At 37.0% G+C, this 15,969-nt stretch overlaps 1 protein-coding gene across 1 annotated transcript in view; it reads left to right on the top strand.

The window, feature by feature from the left end:
- The first annotated feature begins 3,875 nt into the window (after positions 1 to 3,875).
- Positions 3,876 to 15,969, top strand: part of USP30 (ubiquitin specific peptidase 30) — an 811,144-nt gene continuing 799,050 nt past the window's right edge. The window contains exon 1 of the mRNA XM_044068521.1: positions 3,876 to 4,019. Coding sequence (XP_043924456.1) covers positions 3,952 to 4,019 — 68 coding nt within the window. The 5' untranslated portion in view covers positions 3,876 to 3,951. The remainder of the gene's footprint in view (positions 4,020 to 15,969) is intronic.

Below are 15,969 nucleotides of genomic sequence, written 5' to 3'. Positions count from 1 at the left end.
AAGGGGTCAGAGTGTGGAAGCAGTGACCTGCTCAAATATCTGTTATGGTAAGAGCACTTACATAACTGTACCATGTCCTTCATTAGATCACTGCTGCAGTAGCTTAAGCTATAGTTGATGATCACCAAAGTTTAGAGAGCATGGGAGGAGGAAGAAGGGTCAGAATCTAGGAGTGCTTGAAGAACAGGCTCAGCAAAGTCTGCCTTGGATCCAGAGTAGAAGTTTGTAATGCTTGGTAAACGTGTAGAATGATGATGAAGTAGCCACTTTTAATATACCTTTAGAGTCCACCCCTTTCCAAAATGCTATGAAAGTATCCAAAGTCTCAGTTGACTATGTCTGGAAGTAAGTGTCCATGGTGGGCATAATAAAACATAATAGCTTGGGAAAAACATCTTAAAGTAGTCTAAGATACTGCTAGCAGGAAATAAACAGGTGGTATGCAATCAGGGAGGATTTAGTTCTATCTACATAGCATCTGAACATCTAAAGTATAGCTAATCCTGTCATCCTCACCGTAGGCTCAGGAAAGAACACTGGAAGATTAATGGCCTGGATCAGCGTAAACTCTGACACCACTGTAGGGCATGAGGGAGTGGTTAATTCTCAATGAAACCCTACTTCTATATAAAATAAGATAGGTATGGTTGGCCATTAAGGCTTGCAACTCAGGTACACATCTGGCAGAGGTCAGAGTAATTAACAAGACTGTTTTCCAAGTTAAGAACTTCAAGTCTGCCTCCTGAGTGGGTTCAAAAGGAGTCAGTTCATATTTTTAGTATATAATTAACATCCCAAGAAGCCGCCATTCACTTAAGAGGTGAAAGTATATGCAAACTCCCTTTCAAAAAAATGTTTAGCCAATGGTAATGTACATAGGGCAGGATTCAAGGGTAAACAAGTAGAGATGACTGACTGATAAAGCTTAATGGAAAAATAGGAAAGGCCATTAGATAACTCACACAAATATTGATAAACCAGAGGCATCTGAGCCTGTAATGGGTCCTGGCTCTAAGAATGGCACCAACTAGGAAATGTCTTCCACTTTCATAAATACAGTTTTCTAGTAGTAGGTTTCTAAGCTCCCAATAATAACTGCTACATGTCCTCAGAAAAGATGTGGCTGCAAGGAATTAAAATTCTATCATCCAGATTTGAGATGCATCAAAGAAACCCTGTCTTGTGTGAGTTAAATCCATCCTGCAAGAAAGCTTGTAGTAGCCACTTTTCAACAGAACTGATAACCACAGCTGCCTAGGCCAAAAGGGGGTGACCACTATTATTTTTGGAGAGTCCATTTGAATCTTTAACAAAACTCTGGTAATCAGAGGAAAAGGGGTGAAAGGCATACAGGGACATTTTCGACCATGGGAATGAAAATACACGTCTTACACGCCCAAGTGTATGAGGTCCTGGAACATAATGTTTTCAACTGTATGTTTTGTGGTGAAATACATTAAGGTTTGCTCTTCTCCTGTCAACCTTTCTTCATTGATGTAATTGTAAAGGAATATGTAAAAGTGTTCATTATAGCTTTGGTTGTTCTGTATGATTATTTTTGTCTCGCATGTCTGTTTGCTAGGTCTCATAATTTATTTTTTAAGATAATGGCCTATGCTTAAAATATGTGGAAATTTATTTAGAGGACAGTTGCATGTATTTCTTTATGCTAATTTTAATAAATCACTGCAGAATGGTTACGGGGTCACTGGATACTGCTGTGCTGTCAGATTTGTGTGTACCAGACAATGCAAGTGCTAAATTATTCAGATTACTGCATCTTTTGTTGTGTTTGTTTTTATGAGGGTAGAGAATGTTAATCTGTGTATTTTTTTGCAAAACAGTGGTGCTCTAGTTTCCCTCATTTTTTTAGTTAATAACTAAAATCTGTCCCTGTTTCAGTACCTTGGGTTATTTGCTAGTCAGTTACACATATTAACATCCCAAGACTGTATCTGACCGAATGGGTGGTGTGACATAATGTGATCCCCCCACATCCCAAAGCGGTGTTTACTAAACTAAAATCATCATAATCAACTCCCTTTTTCCCCATTTCCTACGTGGGTTCAGGCAGGGGTGTAGTCATTCCATTTTGTATGCACACATTCTTATTGCTGCCCCCTAACCCACCTGGCATTTTAAAATTGGGCACATCTCTCAAACTGTTGCCCCCCCCTTCCCACCCAGCACTTAGTATATGTAACACTTTCAGCTGCTCAGTCAAAACTATTAGATATGTTGTTTTAATTTGCAATCCTCTCTATAAACAAGCTACATACATGTTGTTAGAGGTATTAATTCAAACAGTTATAGACATAATATGGCCTAATAAAGCCCCACTGTTTCTGATGCTTGGAAAAAAAAAATGTATTAAAGAATATGCCTGGCTACACCCTTAGGTTCAGGGTGTCGTATCACCACCTCTATATTCAAAGCCACTCTACTACCTTCTTTGACACTCTCGCCTAATGGTCGCAGGTCTTCACTCACACAATCCATTCACTGCTTTGCTGGATGCCCTCGTTTCCAATTGCCTTTTTCCTGTCCTAAATCTTCCTCACCACATTGTCTACTGCTTTTTTTGCAAATATACCCAAACCATTGTAATCTGTACTGTTTGACTCTTTGCAATTGGAACTACTATGGCTTCTGCTCTTATGTCCTCATTTCATCTGCTGAACACAGTGTGCATCATACTGCCTGTCTCAGGCACTTCATATCCATCACCTCTAGTTTACTTAACTGCTCTGCCTTTACTGCTCAGGTTTCTGTACCATACAGTAGTACTGGTTGCACTTCTGTTTTGTACACCTTACTTTTCTGCTTCTTTGGCATTCTTCTGTCATACACTTTGTCTAATGCTCTGTGCCAACTAAATGCAGCCTCTCTGATTTTGGCTTTAACCTTCTGTTTTTACATTTCCTTTCTGCTCAATCACCCCTCCCAGATACTTGAAGCTGTTAACCTGCTCCACTATTTTCCCTTCTATCTCAGTTTTCAGCTCCTTCTGATTTCCCCCATTTGCTGTCATTACAAATGTCTTACCCGGATTCAGTTTAATCTCATGTGCCTTCAGTTTTGCATTCCGTTCCCTAGCCTTTGCTGAATTTCTTGCCAAGGGTCTGCTTGTAATGACACATCCTCTCGGCATACAGCCCATACCTCTCTCAACTGTTCAGCTTTTTGTTTTCTGGCACACCTCTGGGACTCTGAGGATTTTAAAAAATAACATATATTTGAGTTTCAGGCTTCATGTCCTTCAGAAAATGCATGCTAACTCAATTCCTGTTAGTCTAGCAACTTTCATAAGAGCAATATCTAAAATGTGTCCCTGTTTTGGACAGCCCCCTGCACTAACAGAATCAAAGGTATGAACAGCCACTTCGTTTATCTGTTCCATCCGTGTTGTTTACAATCGTAGTGCATCACCGCCAGTTTATGCACCACAACCTTAACTCGAGAACGATGACTGTCACTGCTGAAGTGGCACCCCAACCACATGTGCAAAATGGGAGAAGGGGTTGAGGAGATCAGATCAATACACACCATAATGCATTGGTGGCACGTTTAATCAGTTTATTCGAGCAAAAGTCTCTCCCCGTTTTCAGTAATAAGCCATGCCCAATCCCGCCCACAGCAGCCAAGTTGTCACCGCCTATCTAACAGGGCCGGCCTTTTTATGAACAATCATTTCGTAACATCAAGGTCGACACTGAATATTCATAACATATTCTATTTCGTCACGTAAACCCTTGTATCCCACTCCTAAGGCTTTTAACAACCGTCCTATTGATTTTAAATATTTCCCTTCTAAAGGCAGTTGTGAAGTCCGCCTGCAATTGCTTTCCGTCATATCTATTTCCGGTCCGTTCCTAGTGGCTTAGTAGGCGACATAATGTGTCCCATGTGTTTTTAGTTCCGAGTTGTAAATTTTCCCCAGTGGGAAAAGGCATGTTGAGTAGGTTTGAAACCATAGACAAACTGGCGAAGCAACTGATGCGGACCGGTTCTGCAGTCAGGTCAGAATTAGCCAAATGAAAGCTGGAGAATTAAATACTTGTCAAGAAAGGGCTTGACAGAGCAATTTTGATTAAGGGTCAATATTCATAGAGGCCGGCTGACTATTAAGAATGTTTTTTTAACAATTTTAAACGTGGGATTTTACATTATATGTTGTACATTTAATTTAATATCTGCCATCAGAAGTAACAAAACTGTTTGATAAAATGTGCCATTAGGGACAACAGACTACCCAGTGTTTCTTCTAGTTATATGTCATGCATATTGGACTCAGAGACATGTTTATTGTGTTCTAGTTTGTTTGACGTCATAGTGCATGTGAGTCGAAACAACACAGTGTAACTTATTTGTTTTTATATTGCTATTTTGCTATTGTCCCATAAAGTATTTGCACTTAAAATATTGTAAAATGTCTTTGTTTGTGCAAGACCATTACGGTGCAGGTTACTTTACGCTGTAAAGCAAGTCAGTAGAGTTGTTCTTTCTGTACGGGGAAAAGAGTTAAGGTTGTCTTCCAGTAGTAATTTAATCATGCAAGTCATTTTCTGCCGGCCCTTTCCCAACATTTTACAGAGTTGGTTGGTGGTGCGGTTCACATAAATTATTTTATATGATTTATTTTGCTTTGTAAAGTTTTATCTGAAATATTTCCTTGGGTCCTTCTTGAAAAGAGTAGTGTAAATGGGCATATCAGATAATTATGGTATTTATTCAGACATGTATTTACTGTAAGAAGTTTGGACAAGTAGCAAGTATTACCATTATACTGCTAATTACATTTGATTTTACATTTAGTAGCAGTAGGGTGAGTCCATTTTGGGGAGGGCTTAACCATTAGCCGGTGTTTGTAACTTTAGACTGCACACTGAATGAATGTTTCTTTTTAGTGCAGTGTTATACACAGTTGCATAAAATAAGAGGGCCAGGGTGAGTGAGTATGCCGTTTTAGTTACGGCAAAAGTTGTGATAGGTTGTATTTTTATTTATTTGTGTATTACTAAATACTGTCATTCTTCCTGAGACTGCACCCATGACCCAGCCAGCAAGGGCAAAAGTTATATGCCGTGACAATTTGGACTAGACAGACAGTCTGAGCAACATTTTTTGGGAGGAAATCAGAGTGCTCAAGTCCCAGGGAGAACATGCGAATTCTACACAGACAGTAACTGTATGTTAAGCACGAATTGTAGACTTTGGATTTATATGGCTGTGATTCATACCATGGTGCATCCTACTAATCTTCTTTACATTATGATTCATGTGGCTGGGTTTTAGAATATGTTGTCATACAGGATCCCTTCAAAATACTTGAATGATTCCACTTGCTCAGTTTTATTTTGTTTAACACTCAGAATGCCTAATACTGTGACTTTCTGCTTTCTTTTATTGTTTTGCAAGTTGTGATGTTTCAAAGTAGTTTTAGAAGTTAGTATAGGTTTGAAATTAGAAAACATTTCTGGAATAAATAGCATCATTGTTGCTTCAAGAATTTCTTGAGGTGAAATCTGCAGAATGCTGTTAATGACTAATCAGGAGGAACCCACACACTGTTTACTGAAACATAGCTGTTAAAAAGGCTATTGACTGAAGTAGAGCTGTCGTTTGAGGAGCTGTCAGTATGACAGCAGTGAAAATCAGCTGCTATTTTCATACTAAGTTTGCCCTAAAAAAAAGAAATCTATCCGTACAATTGCTTGCTTGCAACTTCTTCTTTCAGCTTTTCCCGGTTAGGGGTTGCCACAGTGGATCATCTGTCCGCTCATGAAGGTTGAATGTTAGTTATGAAAATTCTAGATGGTTAGTACCAAACCCTTTTGGTAAAGCAGGTATGTTGGTTGACTATCTGACTTCTTGGCCAAAACAATCCTTTTTTTTTTTTTGTGAGCGGTGTTGAGCCTCATATTCTCAATTCTTAAATACTCCTTTTTGGGCATCATCATCAGTATTTATGTTATTGTACTTTGCTTTCATTTAGCCATGTGTTGGTTGAGTTATCAGTTGTGTATTTGGGTAGTTACCTACTGTTTAAGGACAATGGTGTTACTTGGGTTCTGTAAATTTACACAGGCATCTTAATATGTACATTAAATTGCTTGGATAGCCAGCTGTTTTCATAGTAAGTCTGGCAGGTAGTGTGGATGATTAAAGTTGTGACCATTACCAAACAGCATCCTTCAGTCCAGAATTTGATTCCTCAACCTCCAGTTGCTTGTTGTGAGACTCTGAACAAGTCACTTAAAAAAAAACAGTGTTTCTTGTCTGGCAATTAATACAGAAGATTATGATTATTAGCTGTCAAGCTGCTTTTTGTAGTTCAAGGTTTCATTCTATGTGGCCCACTTAATCACAAAAGGGTTCGCATCTAGAACAAAAGAGGTTATTGTGCCCCTCTACTCATCACTCATTAGACCCATCATAGAGTACAATGCCCCATTTGGGATGTACCTTACAAGACACCTGCAACAGCTGGAAAGACCACAGAAGTACCTCACCAAGAGGATTACTGACCTCAAACATATGCCCTATGCAGCCCGACTGAAGAAACTCCAGCTGTAGTCAGTTGCATACCGCTTACTCAGAGGTGATCTCTGCCTGACATACAAGGCCATGTCCAACCCAGAATTGATGGACATGCTCCACCTAAAAAAAACAAATCCCCAAGAGCCACACGCTCTAGGGATCTAAACCTCACCACAACGATAAATAGGACGTGCTGGAGGGATAGATTCCTGTCCCAGAGACTCTCCCATGCTTTGGAACAGGATTCCAATCTACATTAGGCAGAGCCCCTCACTAACACTCTTCAAGAGAAACCTTGACGAGTGGATGGGAAACAGAAAATTTACCCCGGGGATCACTGCAGTGGCTCTGCTGGACAGAGGCACAGGGAACTAATGGCTCTGCTGGACTGAGGCACAGGGAACTAATCTAAGGGGGTAGCGAAAGCCAACACATTCTGGCTAGGCTTATAGATGCCTTCGGGCAGATAGCTTAGTACTTACCTATGAACCTATTCCTTCAGTCTTGTTTGCTTTCTGTGTGACTCTGACCAAGTCAGTTAACTAGACAATGCTCCAGGGCAACCGGAAAATTGGACTAGGCTCCTCAGTGGTCTTCTAGACTGCATGCCTAGTAACAACCTATGATTAGTGCAGATTAAAGCATTCTTGTAAGAAATGAAAGAACTGAAGACGACTTATGTAATGATTATCCATGATAAAACCATGTCTAATAAATGCTTATATACTTACACACACACACACATATGTATATATATATATATATATATATATATATATATATATATATATTTTTATAAATTATGTATATATATGAAGTAGATGGGGAACAGGATTCCAATCTACATTAGGCAGAGCCCCTCACTAACACTCTTCAAGAGAAACCTATATGAGTGGATGGGAAACAGAAAATTTACACCGGGGATCACTGCAGTGACTCTGCTGGACAGAGGCACCGGGAACTAATGGCTCTGCTGGACTGAGGCACAGGGAAACTAATCTACTTCTTACTACACAGCTCTCCACAGCCCACAAACTGTACTACCTCCCTGACAAAACCCCCATACTACAAAGTCTAATACAACCCTATACCACTACCCGAGTCTTAAGATCAACAAACCAAAATCTCATAAATGTCATCAAACATAAAAATGAAGCTGGTAAAACTCTCTTTGCCTCTACAATAGCAAAAACCTGGAATTCACTTCCAAATCACATAACTTCTACAAGCTCTGCCCCACAATTTAGGAAACTACTCAAAACCCACTATTTTAGCAACTGGCTGTGCCCATGTGACTCCCCAGGCTAATTCAGTATATTGCAGTCATACAAGGATACTATCAAGGATGACTCAATACTGCCTATCCTCTTTTCTTTCCTAAAAATGATTTATTGCAATGGTAGTAACTTATATGTCTGTAACTAATTACTAAATACATTCCTATATGCTAGTTGTTTGCCTTAAAACACAGCTATGTGATGTACATAAGCATGTTGAAGCAATGTTAGATATTATTTTATAAGTGTCTATTAAGAATACAGGGCTGTTTCTTATAAATTTATCTGTTTAGCAATTGTTTTAAGTGGAGTGAATAAATAATAATTAAAAAAAAAAAAAATATATATATATACTTACATAAATTCTTACATGCATGTGTTAATGGACAAGCAGATCTTGTCCTTATTCTGGATCTCTTGTGCAAATCCTGATCCTGAGATTCCTCATACTTAAATAGTTTTTGAAACATCTCTTTGAATTATCACGTGTGACATAGGCAAACTTAGATTTATATAATAGTAACCTCACACTTAAATATTAACCATGATAAAAAAAGTAACAAATTCCAAACCACGTTGTTAGACTTACACCTTTAAAGTGCCTTTTGCAGGGGGGTTTGCTCTTTTACACCCCTGAAGTGAGAGCTGCTTCCCTCCAACAGCTCTGGTATTATATACTAATCAGATGATCACTGTACCCCATAGTACTCTTAAGTATTGCAGTCTTGGACTTTGTATACATTCCATCTATTACCAGTGCAACTTCGGCTGTTCTGAGGATTACAGTTCTAGCCCTTGGAATTTCAGTTGGCACTCTTTCAGCTTCCATGTGTAATGCAGTTTAATTGGCATGGCCATCATGTGCTCATTTCTAAAGGGGACTGAGAATATTATATGATATTTATTTGTTGTGAGAGTGATAAATCATTTTGTATAATATTTTCTGCTTTGTTAAAATGTCATTATAAGAGATATGTATAAAATAGATTTATGTGCCCTTTTAGTATTTGACAGTGATGCATCAACACCTTTTCACTTTCATGTTGCACTGGCCTGAAAATGGCAAGAAGTGAAGATAAAGTTGAGATTCCTTTCTTTGTTTACTGATTCTTATTGAATCTGCAGTACCAGACCAAACCAATTATTTAGATTATTTTAGAGGAGTTTTGTTACTTGAACAGAGGAACTTGCATTCTGTTTTCTGTTATTGTTAATGTATATCTGCCAGAAATGACACAACAAAAGATACATGACCAATAGCAGCATTTGGAAGGGGTCCACCAAGCCCTGCCATGGCTTCATTCTGTCCTAATGTCATACCCAGCTACCAAAATCTGCTCACCCTGTGATCCAAATTCATCTCCATTCTGCAAATTTTTGCTGCTACTTGAGATCAGAGACTGACTCACACCTTCCACTTCATGCAAAATAAGTTATGATTAGAGTAGTTTACCTTTTTTAATTTCTCCATATATTTTGGGTTTCTAATACAGTTTTTTGAATGGACCCCCCATTCCTAAGTAAGGATATGATTAGAGTTCATGAAATTGTTATTGCTTTGGTCTTTGATGTTAGTCAAGAGTGCTCATGTCAGCATCTGCAGTTTACCCAAAATTGCCTCCTCCTGCAGTTCATATAGATTTACATGTACTGATAACATACTGTTTCGCTTGTAAATTTGTTTTCATTAGTTTTGTTTCTCCTACTTTTATTGAAATCGTCTGGGCATCTGTATTCCATATTGCTGTTGTTCCTACTTGGAAATCCATGTATTTTATGAGTTTGTTTCTCTCAGTATGTAAGACACTATAATTGCTGGATGTAGCATTTTCAATTAGTAATGCTGCTTTTGTCTTTTTTTCTTGGGCTACTATATCTGTTTTTTCTTGCATCTGTTTTCTTAACTGCTGGTATTGGGTGAATCCCATCTGATTCGAACTTCAGCACTGATAATAATGCTTTGTGATTTAAGTAGTGGAAACATGAACCATAATGGCAATAATGCTTTGTGGTTTATGTTCCCAATGCTTCTTAGCTACCTTTCTGTTGTAGTGTTTGCACAATCCACAGTGCAACTTGTCACATTGTTGTGCCTTTCGATATACAGAGCTAGCCATGAGTGTATCACAGCTAACAACAACATATGCAGCTGTTTCCAGTTCTGTTTTATAGAACCCACATTTACCTGTTCCTCCCACCTTTTCTATATTTGTTTTAAAATACACCTTTATTGAATTATCACTTGACACAGGCAAACTTATATTTATATAAAAGTAATCAAAACATACAAGTTCACATTTACAAACATTGTATATCTCGTATATCATTCTATACCATAATCAAAGGAACATTACATAAGTTGTTCAATTAATCCCTTCTCTTAAGCATCATTCCTCTTCCAAACATTTTTCTTCATGTATTGTTTTCAGATTTTCCATTTTTTCTATGTAATTTATTCCTACCCTTTTCAAAAGACCCTACGTCCTATTCTTCTATCTCTGTTACAATATTCACTACTTCAAGTATGGCTGGTTTAGACTTTGATTTCCATTTTCTAGTAATTCCTTTTTGCAGCCAACAGAATTAAACTTGACAAGGCCTTACCATGTTTAGACATATCAGATCCTGTATTCCAGCTCAAAAAATAATTTACTTAGTTACACTAATTTGTTTCCCCAGCATTCCTGACAGAAAACTTTGTAGAGAATTTTTTAAATCTACCAACTCATCACACTCCAGAAACATTTGCTCCTAAGTACTAACTCTTTCTTCCACATTACACCTCCAACATTTGCCATCTACCTGAGGAAAAATTCTTTGGAGTCTGCTTGGCATTTAAAAGTATCTATGCGGACATTTTCAAGCAAAAAATCCTAAATTTTCTAGATTTTGTTGCATATTTGGGAGTCCTACATATGTTCCTCCCATTGTTTCTTTGTAAAGTAATCATCTAATCTCTCTTCCCATTCTTTTCTGACCTCCTCTGGTTGATTCCTATAGTTGTTGTGCATTATTTATTTGCCCTACTAATTATCCCTTTTTAACAACAGCTTCTGTTCTAGATTCAGTTATAAACTAAACCAGTGTAGGTCTTTCATTTAGGATTCCCTTATCCCTTTCTCTATTCTATACCCTGAGATCAGTCCCTGATTGGGAAGGCAATCACTAGCCTGCAATCCAAATGTCTTCTTGGCCTCTTCCATTCTATTACCTTTCCCTATTTTGTAGACCTTTTAAATCAACATGTAAGCAGCTCATTGTCTTGGGCTGCCATTATTAACCTGCCATTTTTTGGTTTAAATTCAGCTCTCCTTAACTAATTTGCATAAAATCTTGGGCAACATGTAATTGTTCTAGGAGTTCTTTCTATTTGGCACTATATTTGTGGGCTTTCCAGTTTTCTTTCCTCTTTTTCTGATCCTTTTCTTTATATTTTTTCTTTGTTTTGTCACTTCATTTGCTGTCCGATTCTCGTCTACTTCTTATTTAATTTCCTTTCCCATTCATTTGCTGTCCGATTCTCGTCTACTTCTTATTTAATTTCCTTTCCCATTCCTTTCCAAAATGCTTCTGCTAAACTAAGCAAAGATGTCATCTTTGACTTTGGCACTTCAAGCTTTAGATATCTCACTCTGTTTGGATCTGATGAAGTCAGCAAATATGCATGTAATCCCATGACTGCAGACCTTTGCATGTATCAGTTTCAGGAGGCCCGTATTACCTTCTGAGCACTGATTTTTATATATCATTTGATAAACATAGCATATGTTTGTTTTCTTGTCCAACAAATGGTGTTTGGGGTGAGTCAGTCACACCAAAGCTGTAAGTTAGAATAGGAAGAGCAAATTGATTATATATTGCCTTGATGTCTGTCTTGAGATAAAGTCCAGTTTTCAACATTATCTTCAGAGGTAGTCCTTACTAAGCTTTGCTCTCATTTGTTCGTGTTTTATTGTCAACCCTTCATCTAGTCTCCAATATTTACAAACTCCCTCCAGTTCAAGTTCCTTTATGCCACATTTTGTGCGAGGTTGATATTTTCTCAGTGCTGCATCTTTCCTGTTATAAATGGTGTTCTTGCACACGTATCAAAACCAGATGCCATTCTTATATCATCTGAGAAAGTTTGAACCATTTGTAGTTACACTTTCAGAACTTTATCTGATGAACTATGCACTTTTAAATCTACCGCATGTCTTTGAACAAGGTTGGTTTCTGGAAGTTAAAATGTAACCAAAGCCTAGTCTGTTTAAGTCAACAGCATGATGGGTTAAGGACAATACACAATAGAAAGTATCAGTCAGACATATTCCCATCTGAATTTTCATTGGTGGGATAACAACTTGCCCTTTATCGTGGCTGAGCTGCAAAGTGGTTTGCCACTGATTCATGGTCAATGTAATTGATTGATGTAGGGTGTAGCTTGTATGTCTGTAGGCATTCCATAATCTGTGAATGTGAGATACTGTTGAATGCTTTTTTTGTAATGTATCTGTGTCTTAGATTCTTCCCCTTTTTATGATTCTCTGTTATGACATTGTGTAGCAATAGATTATCATTTGTTTTACTTGACTTTCTTTTATTACCTTTCTGCATTGCTGTCATGATGGCAATTTTTCTAGATGGCTAAACAATGTCACAATACAGAATTGTTAAGTTTTATGCAGGGCTAAATCTTTGTGTAAAGACATTAATACCTTTAGCCAGTGGACAAACGTTTTTCCTTTAGGACCATTTCTTAATTTTGTCTCAATTTCTCTAGCAGCTACTTCATTACATTTCATGTCATCTATATTAGAACTTCTTGCTGTTTCTTTTAACTCTTGTATCCATTCATCATCTGTGTTATTTTCTCCAAGATATGTCTGTTCTTTTTTTGGTATTTGTATTGCTTTTGCTTTGTTTTCCAGTTCTCTATAAAATATTTTTGGCTCATCAATGAATTTAGTACTTTTCCTTTGTGTTTATCTGCATGCCTTTTACATTTTTGTGCTTATGCTGATATCTTAGTTTATTACTGGAAACAGTGCATGGTAAATCATGGTCTATGTTAATATTGTGTGTTGCTTTAACCACATCTAGCTATCTAAGAATTTTTGATTAGCTGTTTCTTTTTCTGTGTTATTCTAACAGTGATACAACTACTCTTACCTGCCTTATACATTTTGCTATTTGATGCTTCCATGGTGGTATTCTACTTGTTTCCATCTTTTCCTTTGTTCTTCTACATTTTTGTGAACACTTTAACTGCACAGTAGTATATCCCGTTTATTTATTTTGTATCACGTGAATTTCTCGTAATAGTTTCTATTACTGTGTTCATCTGTTTTACTAGGTCTTTTACCATTTTGGATCTTAGTAATCTATTTCTTTCATTTATCTACATATTTTTGCCCATCAAGCAATTTTTCCCTTAGATAATTTGCTTCTGGTCTGCAAATGTCTCTGTTGCTCTCTTTCTTCTGCTCTTTCCTTTGCTGTGCAATTCTAACTGAATTTTAGTGCGAGTCTGCTATGGTGGGTTCCAGAACATTGTCCTGTGACGCATCTTATTCATATGCATCCTGCTTCATCTGTTGCTCTTCCATATGTGTGCTTATTGGTCCATTGTATTGCTATGTTATTTGTGTTGGAGTTTCTCATCTAAATCCTTTACTTCATAGATGGTATATCACTTGAATTTATTATTGTTTAATTTCCAGCTCGCTAAACTTGAGTTGTCTTTTTATTTTTTTTTTTATATATTATGGAATTTACCACATGTGGATGTCTTGGCATTTATTTCACTTCATATATTTTTGAAGCTGCATTTTTGTATTGGTTAATTTGACTTTCTTCTTTGCATAAATATTGCAGCATGTTGCATCTTCTTTTTTTTTCTTTCCACAAGTGACACAAATACTTTCTAAAAAATCTTGACACAGACTGATAACTGGTACCTGAACAACAACCTGAAACTCATTGCCAAGAAATGCATAATAGTATCATTTGGGAATATGGCTACCCCTGGAAACTACCACATTGATAATACACCCCTAACAGTAGACCCAGTGGTCAGGGATTTAGGAAGATAAGTAAACTGTAACCTAGCCTTTGGCCATTATATGTGTGTATGGTAGTAAGGAAATCATTCTATGTTGCACAATTTGTGATCAAGGGTATTGCATCTAGGTCCAAGGATGTTATTGTTCCCCTGTACTCAGCCCTTAGTAGGCTGGTCATTGAGTAGAATGCCTCCTTTGGCATCTACTTGACCAGGCATATACAACTGGATTGTCCACAGAGATTCCTCACATAAATAATACATCGTCTAAACAACATGTCCTATGCTGACCTCCTCAAAGCCTTATACCTGTACCCAGCCTCCTACAGTTTGCTGGGGGTGATCTATGTCTGGCCTGCAAAGCATGCTCTGATCTCCCCTCTGATGGACCTCTTGCACATCCATAAAACAAACCACATCAGAATTATCCAGTCTGTGGACCTAAACCTTGTCTGTAACATAAATAGCACCAACAGAAGATGAGCCAGCATACTGTGTTCAAGAAATCTTTCTGGTATAATGTAAGCTATAATTCATCATCACATTGTAGATTCAATAATTATTTATACTTTGAATTAAGTTCCCAGTGTTCCTAAGCGTGTGTTGTAACAAACCTAATGGGTTGGGCTATTGAAATATTATATGGTTTACTTAATACCTAAAATTCTTCTTCTCTTAACCAGGTTACTTTGCTGTAACATTGCCATAACCCATACCATAACCTAACCCTTAAACCTATTTTCTAGATCCTTTCCTTGATTTTGAAAAGAAGAATCATCAGAGCAAATGCGCTCAATCAAATTGTGATGATTTGGGATTATTTTCTATGGTGGTGGTGGGAAACTAGACCTAATATTAAATAAAATGGTGAATGAGTCAAAACACACTGGTGTATTAAAAATTTTTCACTATATATATATATATATATATATATATATATATATATATATATATATATATATATCTATATATATATATATATATATATATATATATATATATATATACTCCTATACCAATCTCTTAACCTTAAAACATAATATAATAATAAAGATAGTATTATGGTATAGTATATATCCCGAATATCCCAAATCATGGAGCAACACCGAATTATCAAATGTTGGATACAAATGCAAATATCCATGTACATTAATAAATATAATGGCCCAGAAACTAAACCCAATTATTAATCAAAAAATTCAACCTCTTGTAATAAACTGTAGGATGAATGTGCCTAAAGCATATAGTACCAAATAGTATAGCGGCTCACCTAAATCATTTAAAGGGAAATAAACAAAACAAAAATCAAAAACAAATATCAAATTCGAAATCAAATTACCAATATGATCTGAATAGTATCACGCTTTTTTGGATGATCATTAGATTACCAGATCATCATACGCTGAGTACTGAAGGTTCAGAAGTACCCCCCAAATATACCTTTCCTTCCTGCATAGTTTCCATCCACCACACACAGCCAATATTATTAATCACAATTTATTAGATTAGATTGAGTATTTTACTCTTCTTTCTTTTCTTTTCAAAATCAAAGGAAGATCTCAAAATCTTAGTTCCTGTTTTAACCATTACAAACATGGGTCTATGTATCAAACCATCCCAATATATGCAACTACTTTTATCAGGTGATCCTCTAGTTGCTGTTATCCATGTGGGACATTGTACCCACTGATGATAGGTTATGAAATTTAAATGAACAATTCTAGGATGAACCAATAAAGCCCTAGATAGGTGTATTTAAAGATTAAACAGTTGTATTTTGTATGCACTGAAGAAGGGCTGTTTTTTTTCCGCGAAACGGTCTGTTTTTCTACAATAAAAGTGATTCTGATTTCACAGTATGTGGCTCATCTTGTTGTTCTGTTGCTTTTTTCTTTGCAACATAAATAGGACATGTTGGAGGGACTGGAGATATGTGTTTTGAGACTGTCCCTTTACTGGAACATGCTTCCCCATTCATGAGAAGCAGAGTTCTTCCCTAACCCAGATCAAACATAACTTGTACCAGTGGATGAAGAACTGAAGATTCACCCCTAGTCTGGCACCTTTGTCTGTAGTAGAGAGAGGCAGCCTATAAATGCTGAACTCCCA

This window comes from Protopterus annectens, chromosome 4.part0 (assembly GCF_019279795.1).
Source record: "Protopterus annectens isolate FY-2018-M chromosome 4.part0, PAN1.0, whole genome shotgun sequence".
In the NCBI taxonomy this organism is placed as follows: domain Eukaryota; kingdom Metazoa; phylum Chordata; order Ceratodontiformes; family Protopteridae; genus Protopterus; species Protopterus annectens.
This window is presented reverse-complemented; position numbering and strand designations above follow the sequence as displayed.